The sequence below is a fragment of the Haliaeetus leucocephalus genome, unplaced genomic scaffold, assembly GCF_000737465.1.
Source record: "Haliaeetus leucocephalus isolate CR32 unplaced genomic scaffold, Haliaeetus_leucocephalus-4.0 Scaffold451, whole genome shotgun sequence".
In the NCBI taxonomy this organism is placed as follows: Eukaryota; Metazoa; Chordata; class Aves; order Accipitriformes; family Accipitridae; genus Haliaeetus; species Haliaeetus leucocephalus.
This window is the reverse complement of record NW_010972887.1, coordinates 1,611,511-1,634,666: the sequence shown is the minus strand read 5'-3', so window position 1 is coordinate 1,634,666 and position 23,156 is coordinate 1,611,511. Positions and strand designations below refer to the sequence as shown.

At 37.1% G+C, this 23,156-nt stretch overlaps 1 protein-coding gene across 1 annotated transcript in view; it reads left to right on the top strand.

Moving 5' to 3' along the window:
- The first annotated feature begins 17,761 nt into the window (after nt 1–17,761).
- DPP10 (dipeptidyl-peptidase 10 (non-functional)) overlaps nt 17,762–23,156 on the top strand; it is a 239,021-nt gene continuing 233,626 nt past the window's right edge. Inside the window, exon 1 of the mRNA XM_010575126.1 lies at nt 17,762–17,801. Coding sequence (XP_010573428.1) covers nt 17,777–17,801 — 25 coding nt within the window. The 5' untranslated portion in view covers nt 17,762–17,776. The remainder of the gene's footprint in view (nt 17,802–23,156) is intronic.

Genomic DNA, 23,156 nt, shown 5'->3' with positions numbered 1-23,156 from the left:
TAACACAGCGAGCACTGCAGATGCATCACTGTGAACTAACGGGGGGGGGGTCCCTTCCATGTGTCCTAACATTCACAGGGAGTGTAGAGGTAAAAGTCAGCCTTGCCTCTCTGCTGGAGTAGTTGAAACAATCTTGCCAGATTCATAGCCAGTAAAACTTTGAAGATTGTTAAAATGATGCCTAGATATTAAAGATTTTTGGATAAAATATGAATTAGCTTCACAATGCAACATTGCTCATAAACAGAGTTTTTACTTAAATCTTATTTAATATTGTTCTTTTCAAAGAAAGCCCAGTGTGCTTATATGCATTAAAAAATGTTAGAAGTTGCTCTTATGACCAAGACCATTTGATAGAGCAGAGTGATTTGGCTTTACCTTTCATGTTCTTAATGGTCACACTAGATAACAGGACTACTTATACTTTGAGATAGTAAAACTGTAATGTAGAGAAAATGAGAATTGTGGAAGGGGAAAGATAGAGTTATATGGTATCTGTAAAATGTGGAAAGGTAAAGATGAGACGGAGTGGAGAGCTTTTGAAGAAATGGAGATAATTTAAACTCTCTTCTATCAGTGTTAGGGGTAACAAAAACAAGAGTAAGTGTAGAATAATGGGCTAAATGGGGACAGGAATGAATTTTCAATCACCTGCTACAGCAACTGTTCTCTGCTTGTACTTCCAGTTTTACCAAACAGAATAAGGAAAATGATTTTCTGAATGAATTTAATGTTAACGAGAATTTCAGTAATTTAAAGAGAAGTCTTAAAACAGTAGTGGCAAAGTTCAAAAGGTTTGAGTAGATACACCTGAAGACTGAATCTGGATAATGTATTGTAAAGCAGCAAGCCAGATGGTATGAATCCAAGACTACTGGAAGTAATTGCACCTCAGGTGGTCATTTTTAACATCTTATTTATGAACAACTGAGTAGACCAGGGTTGTGATTTTCCTCAGTCCTTCAGCTGGATGATTTCTTCTGTGGCACAATGACAAAATGAAAAAACCTTCTGAGGACTTAGGAAATGAGTCAAAAAAAGACTTCACATACTGCCTAATGAATTTTGTTCTATTGGTTTTAGTCTTCTGAAATGGACAAGCACTCAATGTTCAAATAAAAATCTTACAGTACTCTGAAATACACTACAAGGATGTTGCTGTTCTCAGTCTACTGAAAACTTCACTGATATTAAGATAGTTGTATAATTTTATTTTTCTTTCTAAGCTTACTGAGATTTTCTAATTGCATTAATTAACTATGCTAAATGCTATGCTTTCATGAAGCTTTAGGCACCTAGATTTACCAGTCTTACAAAATATTGAATTTCTGAATTTATGTGTTTTGTCTTCTAAGGTTTTTTTTCCACAGAATTTTCCATTCGTTTGGTATAACAAACCCGTGATACCAGTTTGAATATAGACTTAGAGGGAGAGTTGACAACTGAGATAGAAGACTTGTAAATGAGGAAAAAAATAAACGTGGAAATGAGCAACATAGTCACATTTTAGGCACCTTTTTAGGTTTAGATAATCATGGGGTTTCTGTAATGGAAAATTTCCGTACTTATTTTGAGTAATATTTTATTTTCCTTTGACCTTGTATCATCTGTGTTACCTTGTATATTAAACTGCAGTCAGGCTCAGAACCCCTTATAATTGATAAAATACTTCAGTTTTGGCAAATTTTGTGGAGTGATTTTGGTAGAAGGCAAAATAAACCGAGGGGAAACGAGCATAGCTGATGTTTTTGCTACTGCTGGTGCCTGTGTTTCTGTTTGAGTTAGCATCAGCAAAACGTTTTTTACTGTTTTGTACAGTGTGCCACCATTTACAGTACTTAATGAAGTTTTACCCATCCTGTGATTATCAATCTAAACTAGGTCTAAAAATTATTGTTGTAATCTCAGAAGACAGTGACCCGTAAAAGATGTATGATTGAAAATCTGATATATAATTGAAAATGTGATCATTGCTTCTTTAAATACACATTTATGTGTTAGTGCTATCTGGCAATATCTCGCTGTGCCCTTAATTTAGCTGTCATTAACTGGCTGATCAGGTACAGGTATCAGGATAGATGTGGGTCATGAAGATATTCTCCTCTGAGATGAGAGTGGCCTTACTATAATTTATTGTTCTCCTAAGAACGAGTCTTTTGGAAACCGAGTCACAAAGGAAGGAATCACTGGGGAGGTAGAGCCATGCACAGTTGCTTGTGCTGTTTGAGCTGAGTGAATTTCCACTTGCTTTTCCTTATGCTTATCAGTTCCTATCTGACAAGGATTTTCAGAAGCTGTCTTCCACACTTGAGCCGCAATTAGTTGTACCGATGATTTCTTCCATTCATGTGCCTAATTACCTGATGGAGCCTGCAAATCAACTTGGCTGCAGTCAGAGCACAAGTAATTGCACCTTCAATTTAGAGCACAAGTGGAGGACTAGTGAAGATTTGCAGCCTTAATGCGTGGTCATGAAGGGAACTGCCAAGTAGTGTTTGTGGACATTTCCTGATAAAGCGGCTGTAGTTAAGGCATTGATTTGATTCTGCTTCTTTGTCCTATAACAATAGCTTGACTTGTAATCTGAATTGTATGTTTTTCTTTTCTTTGTATCCTTCGTATTAACACAGTAATTATTGGGTGGCTGGCATATTACAGAACAAGAATGGGTCTCATTTTTTTTAAACAGTTTATGCCTTTTTCTTCCTTGGTATGCTTAAATATTTGAAATTGCAGTCTTAAAATAAATTACTTGACAAGAGCACCAGGGGTTTCTTTCATTGCTCACTTGCAGGGTTACCTAAATATGCAACTAATAACCTCAGGGAATCCATAGAAAACAGAAAATAAAACATTCTTATTGCGGTGTCTTGCAGTGCATTGACTACTGACACAGATATATTCAGAGAGAGGAGGTTAAGGGGAGGGGAGGTGCATTTCTTGGTAGATGCTGAGAGGTAGGTATATAGACAGCCTTTGGGTAAACTGTAATTTTTGATTGCCTCTTTGGTAAAGGCACCCAGAAGAATTAATGTATATATTTTTAGTAGCTTCTTGTTTCAGAAGCTGACATAAACAATTACTGTTGGTGCAGTTGTGTTTTGCAAAACTTTTCGTTATTCTCTTGGATGTTTCCAGATGTCTATTTTTAATTCAGTTTTTCTGTTTTTTCTTAAAGAAAAATCTAGCTTTCTGCTTGTAGTAAGAGGTAAATACTCCTCATAACTGCACAGGATAAAAATACTCAGGTAATAAAATTATCAAGTCAAAATGTCCTAGTTCAATTTTGTTGCAAAATCCTGTTTGCAGTATACTTTCAGATTGTATTACAATCATATGAAGTATAATTAAAATAATGTATATATACTCCTCTTCCAGGGAAAATAATGGAATAGTTACCACCAACATCTGTTTTGCTAGGTTGGAAAAAAGACTGTTATAAAAATGCCCCAGCTTACTACATTCCAACTATGTTACGTAAGCAGCCGTTTTGATATATTTGAATTAAGAATAACATCACCAATGTGGATATGCAGTTGTTGTTATACTGGATTAGAAACTTCAAATACTTTTCCTATAAGATGTATTGCTTCAATTTCTTCTGCTGCATCATGTTGAAACATCATGCGATTAAAATATCATGTTGTTTTGCAGATGATTCTGTTGTAGACAGGTAGTCTTGATGAACAGATGAGATTAATGCTTTTATTTCACTTTCAAATGGGTGATAAGACATGCTTTTTGCCCTCAAAGATTTCTGTAGAAAACCATTAAAGGAAATGGGACTCCAGGTTACTGACTGATTTGATTTTAGAAGCTGAGCTTTTTTAGTGACACTAGTTTTAATGGAAAAAACTTCACTGTGTATTGTCCACACTCACACCCAAGAAAGCCTAGGTGAGAGGACTATGCACAGAAAAATGTCTTGAGGTGTTCTCTCACTAAGAGGTATGATGGGGCTATTTGTGAGGCTTGTGAGCACCAATACAGCTGGGGGAAGGGGGGAAGAAATTTAAAGTTCTGAACTAGCTGGTCCATCAGACCAAGTTGTGTCAGAGTCAGTTTTGTCAGAGCCACTTTTGGTTTGTTTTGCCCCTGGTTTTTCTTTTTTTTTTTCCTCTCTTTTGACTGTGTTGTTGGGGAAGTTAGAAAGGATGGAGTTCAGTCTCTGGGCTTTGTTTTCCCACTCAATGTGCTGCACAACAGCTACTTCAGTAGTTGGTTTGTGTTTTCAATGTCAGGTACCCAGCAGAGAGACATGGGGTTTGTCTGCGTGTTTCCATAATCTTTGACTTCAGGAGTTGCTTCCTCCAAGAGCCACTGTAGCCAGAAATCACAGGTGCAGCATGTAGCCAGCTGCTTGCTTCGTCACTTGGTGTGCGTCAGCTCAGCTTCAAAGATCTTTGGGCTAGTTTTAACGTAATTAAAAAATTCGATCCTGTGGGAACAGCTAGAGCTGCCTAAAGTTGTAACCTCATCAGTTGCAATACAGCTGCTCCCAGAAAACTTAATAAATTGTTTACACAAAGGAGACAAGGATATAAAGGATTATTCAGTTATTCAACAGGGAATAAGGAGCATACGGTATTGTGAGCTTTAGAAAACAGGAAGAAACCCCACAGGTGTAGAATCAACAGAAAATGTGAAGAAGGAAATTTTCCTGCAAGAGTCAGATATTAACTACACCAGCACTTTTGATACGATTCTCTTTTTGTGAATTAGCTAAAAAATAATTCTTGGCAGGTTTTGACAAATTTGAAAAGATACTTGTTAATCATTGCCACTTATGTCCAGAAACATTACTGTAATGTAATGTCCAGAGACATTACTCTGGAGAAAATGAAAGGCGCCATTCATTTCTTGCTCTAAGTCAAAATTCCCAGTACGGATGGATTTCTCCCAAAATTTCTAAGGTATTCAGTGATATGCTTTCACCTTTATTAGTACAAATATTAAAGCATGTATGAGGCGCATGACAATATCATTGCTTTTCATGGCACTAGCTATTATTCTCTTGTTAAGAGTATCACAGAGCCCCTAAAAATATTCTTTGTTTAGTACTGCCTGCTCTCCCTTTTAATCACAGTGCTCTTGTTATGTTTGTTTTACAAAAATACACTAAACCTGATTTCTCTGATTTTTGTTGCTTCTGCTTGTCACCCATACTGTAACAATTATGCAGGAATGTGTCTCAGAAATGGTTTTGTTCTGGCAGTCATAGCACTTGCATGGGTCAGTAAGAAATGAGTGTATTACAATACATGTAACTTTGGTTAAAAAATAACTGTACACTTCAGAAGAAACTGTGATTGCTACAGCAATTACTAATTCCATATTTGTTTTGCCTGTTCTAGTAATCTGTATTCCCCCCCCCCAAATGTGGTGAAACACAAGTGGATTATTACCTTCTCGTTTTGTGCAGTGCAGACATATCCTTCTTGATTTAACAAAAAGTGTAAATTAGCCACAAGACATAACTGAACTATTGCTATTTCATACTGCTTGAAATAATAGTATCTAACCCTCAGCCAATAAAGGCTTTGGGCACCATTCCATAAGTTGCAGTAATACAGTTTATTGCTCTTCTGTATTCTTTATGCTGCCATGCTAAACAAAGAGCTATATGTAAAGTTGGAACTCCATGTAGAGTAACAAAGTGTCTGGTTCTTCTGATCATCCTCTGGTTTTCCTCTCCATCCTGCTTTATCTCTGTTAACTCTGCAAATACCAGATCTAGACACCTTCTGTGCTTAATTCTTTATGTCCCTTACAGGGCAAGAATTTCCCAGCTGTTGCAGCAGACGGAGTTTTAACTGAGAGTCAGAAGGTCAGAAGGGATTATTTATCCTTATAAGCAAAGGTTCATTTGAGTTGTTTCTCAGAATGTCCAAGCTTTGCTAGAGCAGACCTTAGTGTATCTACTTGTGTCTTTGGCTTTCAGTAAAAACAGCATCTGGAAAAGCTTGCCAATAGGAGCATCTTGAGTCTTAATCTGCTCTCTGTTTGAGAGAGACTGGAGTTTCCTGCTATACTGAGGGCAGCTATGATGTAATGTCATTGAAAGGAAATAAAAGATAACGTGTGGTGTCATCGTTAAACGTAGATGCAAGAGAGCGTTGTGGTAAGAGGGCGTACGTGCCTGTGGTGGGTTGATCTGCCCAGCAGCTGAGCACTGCACAGCCACTAGCTCATTCCCCTCACGGTGGGACCAGGGAGAGAATAGGAAGAGCAAAAGCGAGAAAACTTGTAGGTCCAGATAAGGACAGTTTGATAAGTGGAGGAAAGGAAAAAACAGAACAAGTGATGCAAAGGCAATCAATCACTCACCACTTCACACAAGCAGACCCATGCCCAGCCAGTCTCTGAGCAATGGCCACTTGGAAACCCCCCCCTGCCCCTCTTCACCCTCTATCCCCAGTTTGATTGTCGAGTATGGCAAGCTCAGGTATGCTGTGGAGTACATGGTATGGAGTATTTCTTTGGCTGGTTCATTTCAGCTGATCCAGCTGTGTTACCTCCCAAACTCTGTCCCACCCCCTCAGCCTACCTATCGTGGGGTTAAGGAAAAAAAAAAAAGAGAAAGCTTTGATGCTGTGCAAGCATTGTTCAGCAATATCCAAAATGTTGGTTTGTTATCAACACTGGTTTAGCTACGAATGCAAAACACAGCACCATAGGGGCTGCTGTGGAGAAAGTTAACTCCAGCGCAGCCAGACCCAGTACAGTACGCTGGTCTGGAAGTCCACCTCCATGCATTAACAAACTGGCAGCAGAGGTGAACCTGGCAGGATCACAGTTCAGCACTGCAAAATCTTTCAACTGAAGCAAATAAGATCTGAATCAATACTGAGAGAAATCACATGGTTAGTTAGAAAATGTGTTGATGAAACAAATCTCAAAATCTTAAGTGATGGACTACTTTAAGTTACTCCAGTTGAGCCAAAAATAATATTTTAAAGATTTTTTTTTTTTATTATTTATTGCCTTTGATGAAGTTTGCCCTTGGCTCGGTGCTGATGGGAATGCCCATGTGGCAGAGCTGTCTTAACATAAAACTAGAGAAGAGGAGTGCTCTGTCCCACCAAGAGGCATTCCCATTTTCCATAAATCAGCCAAGAGCTACTGCATTATTGGGTGGCCTACATTTCCCCATGAAACATAATGGATAAAGGGCCTTTGAAGTGTTTTATGTAGATAGGATTGGCCGTTCAGGTAAGAAGAATGTGCGGGGGGGGGGAAGCTGGATTTTTACATTATCTTGAAGTATACTGTTGAAATCAATGAATACTGTAAAACAGCCAAGAAATTCCTGAGAATTTTTTTTTTCTCCTAGTAATGCATTTGCTTTTTAATTGAGTGGAATATATGTACGGAGATGATTTGGTGACCCATAGTCTTTCTATAAATGCTTTTTTATAAGCTCTCATATGCGTGTGTGAAAAATGTAATGTCATTAGTGCTGTGGGGACTTGCATTGTTTTTAAGTGAAATGTGATTTTTGTTCTGCTGGGTTATTGTATGTATTATCTCTATGTAACATGGTATATAGTATCCAATCTACAAATTTCCTGATCACCTCTCTGGTCTTTTTCCCCTAACAAAATGCAGGAGAAAACCATATCTTTATTTCTGATGAATCATAGTATTCTACTGTTATAAATAAAATTCCATTTTTTGGAAAAGCAGGTAACTTAATCATGAAGAGAACTGTGAAAAACTAAATGATAAATTGCTGATTAGAGCCCAGTGATACTGGCCAAATAATTTTGTTTGCTACTGTTTTGTTCACAAATATTTACATAAAGAGATTCTGGTTTACTATTCTCACGTGACCTCAGGAAACTCATCTAACTTTCTGCTACCTTAGATCCCCCTAAACACAGAGATTACAGTGTTCCCTTTCCTGGTACTGACACTCTTTGGCTTATTTACATTTTAATTTATTTATAGGAATGTTGCCTTGAATAATATTTATCTGTATATATATTCATTGGTACGTGTATGTGTGAACATATATATGTGCACACAAAAGCTTGTTAAGTCACATTTGGATTTAAATTACTTGTTTTATTTGCAAGTAACTTCTGTGTAAATCTGAAAACAAATAGAAAAATATTTATGTAAATTTGCAAAATAACCTTTACAAATTTGTTCCATATTTTGACAATTCCTGAATTAATATCACTCATCTAAAAAAAGTATTTTTGTCAAATCCATTCTCCAGGACTCTTAAATGGCATAAAATTAAGGGTGTGTACAAATACCTGAACAATGAGAAACACTAAAAGGCGATTTTGGTTCTTCTACTCTAACAGTGGTCTTAATTTAAAGTTATGCTCCAGTGCAGAGCTCAGTGTTATACCACTAAATATAGGGCCACTGTATTCAATTGAAATTGTAAAATTATGTGGCATAAACCTGAATTTGACTCGTGTGACATTACTGCACCTTCCCTGTTTTCCTAACCTTCAGTGGAGTGTAATGTTATGTTGTCAAACAGATCTGCTCATTAATGCCAAAATCAACTATGTCAGTTTTAAAAGCTGTCTGTTATGGGACCTTGCAAATATATTGAGAAATAAAAATATATTTAAAAGCTTTTTTTTAAAAATAAAATCGGGCAGACTATAATTTAGTTTCTGAGTAATGAAAAGGACAAATTCTAGCAAACAACTTCGTTATATCTGTACAAAGATCTGTAGGTATGCAACATGTATAGCCTGTATTCATCCATTTTTTAATGTCTTTTCATTTGAGATATATTTTTTTACTTGATTGGGGGATTTTTCTTCAACATAATAGGAATGGAAGAAATATGTTACTGTCTTGTGACATTTCATTAAAATTTGGATCAATAGGAATATGTGAAAATACATTTTTGACCATAAATGACTGTGCCAGTATTCATATAGACTTCTTCCTTTACATCATAGTAACCTGAATAAAATCATGTTTGTGCCTGCTGCTTTGCCATCTTTTTCTGCCCTTGGCATTACTTGCTTTAGTAAAATACATTAAGAATTTTCTTTAATTATGGCAAATGAATTGTTGATTTCCTCTACATACTAATGACGCATGGGCTCACTGGAAATGAGTCCCTTGCTTTATTTCCATGTAATCTTGCAGGCAGTCTTCAAGATACAGAGATAGCTTTTCATATTCAGACAAAAATCTCATTAGCTTCAAGATGAGATTTGTGTGAGGAAGAGAAGATGTAGCACAGCGTGAATAATGGAGCTTTGGTCCGGTGGGGACACTGGGGAACATAAGTTGGAGTCACACCAGCGCTAGCAGTGAGCCTCAGTCCCCCAAAAGGGTGTGTGACTCCTCCTGACAACCGTCTGGAGGTGAGATTTGCAGGGGAGGTTGCATGAGTGTTGCAAATAGACCTGTTTAATAAAGCAGCTGTTCAGTAGCTGTTCTATTTAGGAAATTGCAAAAATCCCTGTAGGTGGCTATCTGTAGCTTTCATGTGCCTAAGTACTTTTGAGACTCAAGATACTTACATCTTGCTAGAACATCGTTATTCTCCTTAATTCTGCAGGTATTTCTGCTGGACTAGAAAAAGAGTACAGTGTTTTTACTTCTGAAACTTTGTTAGAAATAAACTGTAAAAGACTGCGGGCACAGGATAAAAAGGGATAACAACTTAGAAATACTGAGTCTCAATGAAGTTGCCTCTGATGCTGTAATAACTCTATGTGGCATTACACCTCTTCATGGAAGTGTGTTACATTCCACTCGGCTCCCAAAAGCCAAAGGAATTCCCTCACCTGCTGTAGCTTGTCTCTACTTCATGACTGGTTTTTATTTCAAATATAAACCAGTTTTGTCATCCATTGTTATTTTATCCAAGTCTCCCTCTGCCCCAGCTACTCTACAGTCCTTACGGCAGTATTTTCCATGACCTGCATTTTACATATTTTTTTTTAATATTGTGCACCATGATAGTTTGCTTTTTTCCCCTTGCTTTTCTAGGCTGCAAATGTGAATACTGTTGTGTTCATAAAAAAGAAGTGGATGGCCACAAATTCTGACTTGTGCATGTGCCATGCTGTTTTGATCAGTTGTGCTGACCCCATTTTCTCCCTGCTTTTGTATTTATTGCGGGTATAAGTAATGACCAAAATTTTAAACTCATCTACTGTGATTAGACCTTGAACAGGGATTTCAGTAGAATGCTTTAGAAGTTAGGCTTTTACTTGTTTGTCTAGTGTAATAGCTAGCTCATTGTGTTTGAGTAAATGTTACAAGGTACACTGCAAAATGAGTTGGAAGATGTGAAATGCATTCTTAATGCTAGCCATAGTACATTAAGTAGATTCTATAACTGTTGCTGATCTTTTTTGTGAGTACTCAGAACTAAGGGTGTTGACAAAGCTGTTCCAAAATACCAAAAATTACCAAAATTCAGTTTGTGAATGGGCACTTGCATGTCCAGGAACAAAATCTGTCTGCTTAGAACAAAAATGATCAAAGGCTGAAAAAAAGCACAAAATGTTTTGCAAGGTTAAGAAAATACATAACCAGTGTGGATGATTAACACTTGTCAGAATGACTTACATGTGCACATTTATTCTTTTAGTTTGTTTTTACTGAGACAAGGGTGGGTTTTGTTTTGTTTTATTTGTTTTGGATTGGGCTGTTTTTATTTTTTTAGTTTGGCTCTGCAAAAGGAGGGGTTTCTTTTACCAGCGCAGCCCAGAGAAATAAAAATATGAAGACAGATTGTTCCCATATCCAAATCCCGCACCTGTTCTAAGAAGGGTAATTGCTAACAAGCTGCTCTCTTTTTAAAATGCCCGTTATCCACAGAGCTGACGGGGAGTCATGTATTCCTGTGAAAGTGGCATTTTACAATGACTCTGAAAAGAAGCGCCAACATTTTGATGAATAAAGATATTGACCAGGGAAAGTAATTGTATGACCATAATCATTCAGACAAGAACTGGAGCAATAGGATCTTATAATGCGGCGAGTTGTAAAGGGAGCATGAGGAATGAAAATGATAGGTACTTATGCAAATGGATTATAACTATCCTGTGCCACTTTGTGGATCTGTCTTTTAGTGTCTCTTGCCATCTAGGCCATGGGATTACTCAAAAACAGCTGGAAAGGATTGGATGCAATCATTTCATCACAAATTCTAAATGCTTGCTGTGGTAATTTTGCTGCAAATAGTACACTGCAAAATCAAGGCAGGTAGTATTTAATATCAGTTGCAGGACCAGCTATATAAATAATTCTGGAAAGACTGCAGTCTTTATTATAAGTATCCTCGGTCTGTCTTTTAGAACACCTGAGATGCAACATGAAACTGTCTTTTTACGCTTATCACCTTTTCTTCATGTTTGGGGAATGCAAATGGTGGAGTTTAATGAAGTAGATGCTGGAGGAGTCATTAAGTGATATTGTCTTGATAACATCTAAGCTACAGGGTGAGACTCATTCTCATTCGTACTGCAAAGCAAATTACATTTGCTTTTCCTACTCTAAATGCACTTTGCCCCTGAAATTCTTGCCAAAATAAGGGAAGGCTGTGATTCTTCTTAGATTCTTCTTAGATTCTTCCCAGTGACAGTACAGGAACAGTTTAAAAAAAAAAAAAAAAGACAAAAGAAAGAAGATGATTCACTTAAGGCTTCAGAAGATGCTATGCTGGCAGAAACTGTGACAGCCTATGGCTTCTCTAAGATTCTTCATCTGCTGTTAGTGCCTCAACACAAAATCAGGAAGTACCAGACACTGCTGCAGCTCAGTGCTGATGGGTTTTCTGTTTCAAATACCCACAGTCTACTGGTAAACACCAGCGTGCATCTGCACACTTGTACCACTGAGTATGTCAGCCTGGTGAAGTTCACTCCCAACTTCAGAAATAATGGCAGAATCTCCGCTTTCCTTTGAGCCGTACCCAGCTGTACGCAGCAGAAATAGTTAAAACTGGTGGAATTCTTTTTCTTAATTTTTATAGATAAATGCATATTTTCTATATTTGGCTCATGGCACCATTTATCAGCTAGGTCGATTGTGGCATGGACAGGTAGTTCTATGAGAAAAAGCAATGTAGTTAAAACGCCAGCTCTCAGGGTTAGCTTGTCTCTAAAAGTTTGTTTTTCATTTCTTCTCCTAAAGGGGATGCTGCATTTTAACTAACCTGCCTCTTCTGGAGAAGCCTGGCAGAGGCACTCTTTAGTCCCCAGGCTTTAGCCAGTGTGGCCCCTTGCACCAGGCAGTCTCCTACTGCTTCTGTCATTACTTCCACGGTAGAAATTGTATGGTGGTTTACATAAATAGTCTTCCAAGAAATCAGGAAAATGCTATTATGATAATTCAAAAAGCTGACTTATTAATGCAGCATGTTACGGCAATATTTTCTGACCTTTTGTTGTCTCCTTAGTTGTACATGCTTGCTAGAAAAATTATGTCTTAAAGGCTTTTTATCCTCATTGATTAACAATAAAACTGTGCAACTCGATAAGCTTTAGGAAGCTGTGATTTTTTTTTTTTTCTGGTTATGTTGCTTACAAGAAAGATTGTAAGTTTATTCAGCTAAAAGTACGGAAATATTAGAGGGTTTTTTGCCTTTTTTTTTTAAGGTACTACATCTATTAATTTCAAGTGATTCTTTTTTCCAAATAGATATCCCCAATACTACTTAAAAGGAAACAGCACTGTTAAATTATAAGCACTTGCATTTCTGTGTCAAGGGATAAAAAATATTTCTGTATGAAAAAAATTTAATGGAAATTAGTTTCATGTTGTTATTTCTATTGTAATAGGAACTTGGGTTATATCTTCTTGCTACATTCAGGTGTAACACAGCCCTTATGGAGGTAATTTTGTAGTTTTTTTATTTTCTAGATGAAATATCCACGTCAGACTCTGTTATTTTGTTCAAAAATAGAGAAGAACTCTTCAGAACTCCTGGATGAGGTTATGTGCCATAGATTGTGAAATTCAAAGCCATGTCCTGCTAGTACTTAAAAGATTTTCATGCTTGTAGTGAATCAGTTCATCATCAGCCAGTAAATTGTGTTTGGAGAGGGAGTATATATTTAGAAATCAGCCTAGAAAAGGCGAGAGAAAAATGCTTCAGCATATTTGATTTATATTTGCTTTTTGTATTTGCTGGATATAGTTCTTCAGCATTTCCCTCTGAAATATCTTTCTTTTGCAGTGGCAAGTGGGATTTAGCACGCAGGGATGCTGAAGGGTTGAAATGATTCATGCTCTCCTTTGACAGCCTCAACCCGTCATCCCTCTCATGTCCAGTCTCTGCAGATTTTTGGTTTAGCCTTTCTTTTGGTTACTATTGCAAAATTTTGGTGTGATTGCTTAATTACACTATTTGCAACCTCTGTAATGCCATATAAAACCTGTTTTTGTAAAATCAGTCTGACAGCAAGCTACACCTTTTCTTTTAGGGGTCTTTTCAACAGAGATTAAATCGAGATAATCACAGAGCAGAAAGTTCAGGCTTTTAGGCTAGAACCTCCCTTTGGTTGCATAGGTTGAGTTCACTGATGGTAGTGATTAAAAGCTCATGGTAAAATGTGGTCTTTAGCATTTGGCAGGAATAGGCCAAAAGCATTAGGTTCTGTAACATTGGTGTACAGTTTTCTGTGTATGCAGTATAATGGATTTTTCTCTCTGTAGCTGTGTTTTAGTAAGGTATTACTCAATCACAAATTGCATTCAGAAATATGTATATTACTTAAGGATTGTTTTGGCAACAATGGAATTAAATGGTTTGTGAAAAAACTACTTTAAATAATGAGAAAACTTGCAGTTGTATTATGCTTTGAGCAGCCATTTTCTGATTCATTAGAGTTAGATTGTAAAATCTATAATAATATTAGAGATAGTATTATATATAAAACACCATATTCAAAAGTTGGTATTTTTTCAAACCACATTAATAGAACAGCCTATTTAAAAGATAAGATCCTTAAATCTCTATCTGCGTGTTCATTGTTGTTATGTGCCAGTTAGCAGTTAGTTATGGGGAAACTGTATGATAACAAAAGCTTCTCATTGTATGGCTCTTCACGATGTGTCCTCTTGAATGCCTCTATCTTCTTGTCATACTCAAAAATGACAGCTTCTGTCTTGCTGATGATACATGGTCTAAAAATCTATTTAATTGCCTTTTGCTTATGACCATTTTGAAAAGCAGTGCAAGGCTAAAAATACATTATTGTTGAAGAACAGCAGCTTACTCTATTTTAAAACTTTGCAGGGTATAATCCAAGAGTTGCACTGATTAACATCAAGGAAGTTGATTGGATGTCCTTGATACTGGTTGTACTATGAATTCACCTTATTATAGTAATTTTTCTAATATTTCATCAAATCTTTTTTGTTAGTGTACATTAACTTCACAAATGTCTTATGAGAATGTTGTCACTCAGTATTGAAACATCATCATGACCTTTTAATAACTTCTAATGATTTGGAACAACTCATAAATTTTATCAAAATATTAAAATCAAGTACTTCATTCTTAGTCAGAGATAAGTCCTTCTTTCTATGCCAGTCTCCAAGATTTGCAGCTAGCTGGAAGCCCCCTTCTTTCTCGCTGTGGGTACCAGTAAGCTTTGTATCCTCAGTACTAGATTTACCCGTTTGATATTCTCCTTGCAAAAATTTGCAGAAGTATTTAAAATGGAGCTTTATTTTTAGAAACTGAATATTCATCGCTGCAGAGAAGAACCTTCTGAATAATGAGGACTTGGTACATTTTTTTGTAGGCTGCGGTACATTCATGAAGTTGTCCAGATTCTGTTGTTTTAAGTCAGTCCTTTGGAATAGGGTTTCACAATTCTCTGAGGGTAACTACTGTTTTCTCACCACCACTTGCTTGTATGAGCTGCTAGTTCTTCTGTTACAATTGGATTCTGTTAAGTGTCATATGGATAAAGTTTATACTGTTATGTTTAGAATAACATGTTATGTTTCAATAGACTGTGCTATTAATATTTAAATAATTCTTACTTAAGGGAAAAGATAGTTTGGATCTGAGTTTACATGCAGGAGATAGAAGTTTTGTATTTCTGTGAAAAGGCTGGGGATCCTTGCGATGTCAGTGCGGCCAAGGCTGTCCAGGAGGGATTGAACCATGCAATCCTCATATCCTAGGGATCACCAAAGGGGCTTGTGAAGCCATCATGCAGGCCTTGTAGACCAGCCATCTTTAAGGCTCGTCAGGAAGTTGCTGTGGTAATCAGTATTTAATGAGGTGGGAGTGAATCAGAAGGAGCTGGAGAAAATGAGGGGAGCAGGTAGGTTTGCGAGGGGTTGGGGAACAGGGGCAATGGGATTGGGAAAGGAGGCAGGCGCCAGGAGATCCTGCTTACACCATTTTTTTCCCTCTGCCTGTGGAAGACAGGAGTCCTAAACTTTAGTAAAAAAATTATGGGCTTCAAAGATGCATTGTTGGTTATGGTAATCGGGCTTCTCCTGCATGGTGATTCCCCAGGAAAGCTGCACAGAGTTCAGTCTGAGAGGGGCTGCCCGCTAATGCTGTGCTGCAACTGTCCTCAATAATTTCCTTCTATGTGCTATAATTGAACATCATCCATTACCTGCCATTCAGTCAGTATCAACACCAAAGGGGAGATTTGTGTAATAATAAGAAAGTACAATTACTCTTACAGCCACCGGGAGGGAAGGATGGAGAGCAGCCCAGGCTGGCTGGTGGCCATTGACCACTAGGCCCGAGCTGGCTTCAGCTGTGGGGAGGGGAAGGCTAACACCTGGCAGGTGAGGGAGCTGGTCCTGTGAAGACCAGCTGTGGCCTAGGGTTTAAACTGAGTAGACAGACTGGCTACTTTTCCCCTTTGGTGGGGCTAAAAATCTCTAAAATGAGCAAGGTCAGCTGGGACCAGGCCAGGCAGGAGGATAGGGTCCAGCGGGCAGCAGCCATGTTGGGGCGGCAGGGGGCTCCTTGCTGGGAGCTGTGGCAGGCTGTGGGACTTCCCCTGTGGGATTGCTTAGAGAGTGCGTAGGGGAATTCCCCTCACATTTCCTGGAGAGAAACTGTCTTTTACAGGTGGTAATGAACAAGTGAGGTGTTAAAAAAAAAAAAAAAAAAATTAAAGACACTGTTAGAGATACTGTTCTGGGTGGTGTATGATGTTGAGCTGAGAAAGCACAAGAACAGTATCATTTTCTATTGTTAAAACATCTCCATTTCTCACTCATTTATAATTCAGAAAACCCAAAATGAAATAATCTGTATGTGAAAAAATATTAATATGCCTTGGGAAGCTTATAAAACATAGTAGAAGGTGCTTTCCTGTGCCTTAGTCCTCCCCATAGAACAAGATGGCTGAGGTGGCAGTATTGCTCCCATCCCTCTGCCCTTTGGTCTGGCAGAAAGGGGAGGGATAGAAGAATATCCTTGCTATATACTTGAAAGATTAACAAACACAGGATTGCAAATCAAATAGGAGACTCTCCAAGTAATCTCTCATCTTTTGTGGCAGTCACTCCCTCTGTATTCAGTGGAGAGGTGGCCTTGCAGGGCTTTGCTGAGGCACATTATGGCAGCAGGTCCTGGGAGGGGGAGAGAGGTTTTTATGTGGTGTCTTCAAGGGCAAGTGTGGGCTAAAGCCCACATTTTTTTACCCCACCCGGTATTTAGTTGGAGCTTAGTGAAAGCTTGTGCAGACCATGAAGCGCTTGTGTAACGTAACTCCGCTTTGTGAGCAGGCTGAAGTGGCATCATCTGAGAAGTCCCTCCCAGGTTTCTTTTCACAGAGAGTCTTGCCACAGCAATTTAATTCTGAGGTAGTAAAGGCATGGGTAATTGTGGCAGGGAAACATTTATGCTTGCCAGCTATAGATAGAAAAAATAATGCTTTCTGTGAGAGAAAGTTAGGATTGTATGAAACAATTGTCATACTGTTTTTGTCATTCTGTTGTTAGATGTTTACGTGTTGCTTGGGTCAAACTGTACCATGAACGCAGGCAATGCATTGCTACTATTGACAAACCTCAATGGCGTCTGGCTGGAGTTAATAGGAGTTAAACATGTAACCACAGAGAATGCAGGTTTAAGTGTACTAGTAGTTACAGAAGCATTCGTTTAACATTTGTTATAAGCTACTGTTTGTTTTTTATGAGTAATAGGGGAGCAGTTTACAGTTGAACTACTGTGTAGAAAAGAAGAGCTGTGCGGCTTCGGATGGAATACTTGGAGCCTCAGGCAGTTTTGTAAATGTTTTCTATTACAAATAAGTTTAATAGTGTACATTAAAAAAGATGTGTATTTAAACCTTTATCGTCCAAACCACGTTAGGTGGAATTACAGTAAATTGCTACATTTCATTTCTGTAATTATCTTATAAACTGCTAGTTGATATTGTCCTGAAGTTTATGCTCAGCACATTTTAACACCAGTCGTATTTTGGACAGCTTGTATAAGCTCATTTGATTGTCTCTTAGGGGTATAAAATTACATATATATTTAAAAAAAAAAAGGAGAGCTCTATTAAAAAAGCATAAGAATTAACACACCTTTGGATGACTGTGTGTACTATTGAGAGGGGAGGGATCATGATCACCTCCCATACTGTGATTATGAGTATGCACAGAGCAATTTTCCTATCACTAATAGTTCTAGAAATATATGATTATGAAACATGGTCTTTTCCTTTTATTTTATTTTTTTCCATTCCTGTAGGAACTTGGAAGTAACAGCCCTCCGCAGAGGAACTGGAAGGGAATTGCTATTGCGCTGCTGGTGATTCTAGTTGTTTGTTCACTCATCACTATGTCTGTCATTCTTTTAACCCCAGGTAACCTACTTCTTTATTTTATCTTACTGAAGGTGTATGATTTATAATGCAGTTATTAAAATTACATATAAATGTTAAAGTAAGCATTTTTAACTTCTGGCTACTATAAATTTGGTGCCTGTAGGGACTCAGGAGTTACCGGAGGCCTTGTGGAGCGGAAGCATTTGGCTTTGGCAGTAGGTCCTTAGGATTGTGTCAGCCTTGAGATGGCTACAAGCAATCCTCATTAGCCTCAGCAGGTGTGAGCTGACTTTAAGATTTTGTCACTTGTGTCTTGGTGTAATTTTAGATTCACAGATGAGCTAAGAGAAAGCTGTATGTCAAGGAAAACTAATACTGAGAATGAAACTTCTCGCTGAACCAGAAGCATGCATCTTTCATATGTACATGCATAAGCTTCTTCCCTTTTATCTCTCTCAAAAACAAAGAGAGGGGAAATTACTTAATGGTTCATTTGCAAGAAAAAGGGGGGGGGAAGGGCAAGTAGAAGACAAGAAAAGTAATTGATCATATAAAATAATTATGCTTAATTTTTTTTTTCCTAATTTGATCTGAGTTATTTTTCTAAAGATTTTCTTTTTACTGCTGGGGTAGCAACCATTTAGTCATGTCTAGGAACCTAAGAGAAGGAAACACTGTACAACTTTTAAAGAAAAAATATATTTGAATTATTTTTGTCGGTTTTGAAGTTATAATGTAAAGTACCTGATTTGGATGGCATGCCTACATAGTAAATATTGGTCTGCAGATGTTCTGCCCTGTAAGTGGCCAGTTTGTGTAAACCAAAACATTAATGAAGTGCTTTTTAGTTAAATAATAGTTCCAGACAATTTGGCCACTGGATGAAATTATCAAGGGAAGCTGGGTGGGTCTGTGCATGACCAAGAACAGTAGTAGACTGCTGCTGCCTGAAAGGAAGATGGTGAGCCTGAATGGAAAAGGATCAAAAAGCTTTGCTTGTCAGAGGGAACAAGACAGCTGGAGAGCAAGTATGTAGGAATACTGCAGACTATTCTGCTTCCTCTGTTTTGTATAAATATCTACTGCATACACATGGGGCTGTCCAAGGAATGATAAAGAAATGACTGTTTGCTTATTTCCACTTAGAGCATTTTGAGAAAAATAAAAGCAAAGTTGTGCTGCTGTTGTCTCAGTGTATAGGAGTTTCTTCAGGGACTAATAAAAACAGACGTTGAGGGCAAATGGTGGTGTATCCTGGTACAGTTTAAGACAGAAGACTGTTTTTCTTTTCAAGGAGAGGTAACTCTCTTTTTAAGGCTTGTAAAATCTCAAAAGTGTTATGCTGGAACTCACAATAATAAACATCAGTTCTGGCTCTATATCTATGTAGAATTATTAATGATGTAAAAATGTAAATTGAAGTCTTTGAAGGCACTCGTGGAAAAAAGAATAGGCAACCTAGGGAAATGTTGTTGTTTTTTTTAATATGTTAAAAAAGCTGAGTGAATTACAACATCTCTGAGGCTGTTTCAAAATCCAGAGAGCTTGCTTGAAAACTTGATGTAAGCTGGGACCTACATTTCAGTTCAAGTCATGCGAGTGAAAACTAGTTCTGTCAGCTCAGATGCTCTAAGATACCCCATAGAGACTGCAGAGCTTGATATAAATAAAAACCTTTTTCCCAAAATGATCTGGGTGTGTAAAACTGGGGTTTCTTGCGGGTTGGAAATGCTTACCAAAGAAAACTTTGGAGGTCCATTGTAGGATAGCTACTTCCCCTATTTTGATCCTAATCAGTGTTGTTCCCCCTTCACTTTCATGATTAGTTAATATGTTTTTGGAAGAAAATATTTTGATGCTCTGCTGCTTTGCTGGCAGGTACTAAGCACTGTAGCTGAAGTTATCTATCTGGTCTTGAAGATATGTAAGATCACTTTGGGATGTCTAGCATCTGAGGGGAGGAAAAACTTGGAGATTCTCTCACCGGTCTGGCTATTGCGAGGTGCTCAGTTCTAAGGTGCTACAAATCTGTTGTTATGAATTCTTGGGTTTGCAAATTCTTTTCACAAAATATAATGGAGCTGAATTACGATGTTCTGTGCAGTAGTGAGAATTTTTTCCTACATTACCTTGGGAGAGTTCAGAGTGCACTGCTTTTCATTTCTAACACTACTTTGAGCATCAGAGACTTCTCTCCTTATTTAGTTCTGTCTGTACTGAAGGGTGCTTTTTAGTTTTCATATAAATTGCCCTAAACACTGTACATCATGCTGCTTCTTTTTATGGAGATGATAATAATTTCAGCTAGTGGTTGCTCAGAAGCCTGATTGTTTTGTTGAAAGTTTTGTGAAGGCAAAAGTGTATTTACTGATAAAGACAAATCCAACAGAAATGATCTCTTTTGCCTACAATTATTTATACATTGCTTCGTCCACAATATAAGAAAGTCTTAGGTCTGTGTACACTTTAACAGTTGTCATTTGACTTCCCTCAAACTTTGAGCAACGGTTTTCATGGCTTTAATAGTAGAGGGATCAATGCTTCTGTATGAGATAACACGCTTTTAAAAGAAAATCTTCTATGTAAGTTACATGCAAAAGGCTTCAAAGAGGCTTTAGCTTCTGCTTAAAGATACAAGTGGTATTAACACTAAATGAAAATTCTTGACATATTTTTATTGTTTTTTATTACATGAAATATAACTTGAATATACAATGCTAAGCAGGAACTGTGTTGAAATAAGAGATGTATTTTGACCTACTAATATCTTGGGTTCTGTTAAAATATGAAATATCTGTGTTGCAATTATGATTGTTGTTTTTGTAAATTGTACCAACAATATCAGTAATACTTTGCTTCCTTTTATATTGCTTTTCATCTATGCTAATACTCAGAAACTATATATGTATTAGTGTTCTCAACAAAGAGATAGAAAAATGAAAGACCAGACCATTTAGTAATCTAAGACATTAGAGGTAGAATCTGAATGGACTCCTAGTCCAGTAACCTCTTGCTGGAGCTCACAAGCTCTCTGCGAACCTCTGCGGACTAAGGAGTACATGGGGAAAAAAACCCTATTGTGCCCACTGAGTACAAATTGCTACACTGCTCTGTAGCCGGGAGTAGAAGGCTTGCAGGCAAGTATCTCTGCTAGTTTTCTTCACAGTTAGATAAGTGCAATGATGAAGAAAGTGCATGAAGATACCAAAGAATGAGGTTACTCCTGTTAAAGTAGGACTGGATTGTGGAAAAACTTCGGAGTTTCAGAGTAGGAGCCTGTCTGTCCTTTGGAGCAATTTAATTATGAATCTAGTGATTTTTGCGTAATATTTGGAGATGATTACTGCAGAAGTATTTAAGAGAGAACAAAAGATGAAAATACCCTGGGAATAATCTTACATATATAGCTTTCTTTATATTGGGAATTAATGGCCACTGCAGAGAAAGAAATAGCTGTTTATGAGATGACATAATTTGGTTTGTATGTCAGTATAAACATAACACAGGTGTCTTTCTTGTTCTGCTTCTTTTCTATTTCATGTTTTTGAAGTTTCATCACATACCTGCACATACTGAAATATTCATAGGTAGATTTTTCTGGGATCAGTGCCTCACTCCTGCCTTTAAATCAGCATGTTTTTGTGCTTTGCGTCATGATAGTATGTTCCACATTGTAGGAATTATCTGAAGACCTATCTGATCAACCACTGTTGATCTATATTTCAAAACTGAGGAATGCTCAATTAGAAGTACTAGCAGCTGAAAGCTTTTATATGAAAAATCACCTAAGAACAGCCTAAGAGTTGTACAGATGTTGCCACCTTTGTACAGGTGTTTTGCCACAACACTTATGGCTGCTTTTCATTTTGGGAATGACAGTAGTTCTACCTTCATGTTAACTTACAGTTTCTGAAGGTGTGGCAGACTTGACTGCTTTATGTGGGACTCCATTACTGAGATATTGATGTTACCATTAAAACCATGCATGCTGATATATGGTAATTGCTGTTGAGCAAAGTGGCATGTAACTCTAATCATAGACTCAAAGCAAACTCAGAGTTTGCTTTGCTATCTCTTGATGCAAAAAAGAGAGCTTTGCAGAAAAAATTCCTTTAGGGAACATTTAGGTCAGCCAAACTGACAGAAAATGCTTTTTTGAAATTGTTTTGAATAAAATCAAGCTCTCAGAAGAGGATCCATTTGGATTATGTCCAATAGATAAATATTCTGTTTAGAATATTACGGCTGGGACTGACCCCTCCACACCATCTCTCATAGGCTCCCTGTAACTACTGTAAATTGGCAAACAAGTTCTGATATCTGACTACTTTCTGGCAAGTTGTTTTTCCTTTTTCATGCAAACATAATACAAACTATACTAATTCCCAGTTATTGATATACCTGTTAGCTTGCATACAGTTTACTAGTGGTTTTTTTCCACTTTTCAGGCAGCATTTAACATTAAGCCTTCATCCTAATTTCTAGTGTTAAAGTATTTTCTTCTACAGAAAAGTCAGTAAGGAGTTTGAGTTAATAATACTACACTACATCATTATGAGTTTTATTTGCTAAGTTAGAAGGTAAATTTTTATGAGGTGTTTAGACTACTTTTAACCTGCAAAAATAATATTCTATAAACTCGTGAAAAGTAATGAGGCTATTTATTTCTACTTTTGCAGTCTTCTAGTTTAGCAAGCACAAACAGGTTTGTCATTTTCAATAAATACATACCAGTTGTTGAACTGTTGTTAGTTTGATGTGTAGTTTAAAAGTAGCCATTTAGTTTTTAACATTTGATTTTGTTTGTATATTTTGTAATCTGTGTTCATTTTCTATACATAATATATATAATTTCAGACTGAAATATAGAAATCCATGGGAAATAGTGTGAGGACATTGGAAATACAATTCCTTCAAGGAATAATTCAATAAAATTCAAAATAGAAATGAAAAAGAGATAGTAGGCTATTTGGTAATGTGGTAATAAACATGAAGTGGAAAAAGGCAGTCTTGAAAATAAAACAAGTACTTCCTGAAGTACATACTAATTTGTGCTTGTCCTCAAGAAAGATTAACCCAATATAGTGTTTTGAGAGTTCACATGATGTGTTATTCATCTTGCTATATATAAACTAGGCATTTTAGAAACTTAAATTACCATTTTAGAGTCTTTTGATGTCAAATCAACATTTTTCTTATACAATATGAGATATTGACAGAGTGGAAAGCTAGTGTCAAGGATTACAAACAAGTCTCTATTTTGGTAATGACTTAGCATTAGAAAAAAAATTACTTTTTGAATATCTAGTAAAGTTGCTTGAAGATGCTTCAAGCAAGATTTTCAGTTTAGAAATGCTAACAGCAATTTAAAAAGTTACTTTAAAATCCAATTTA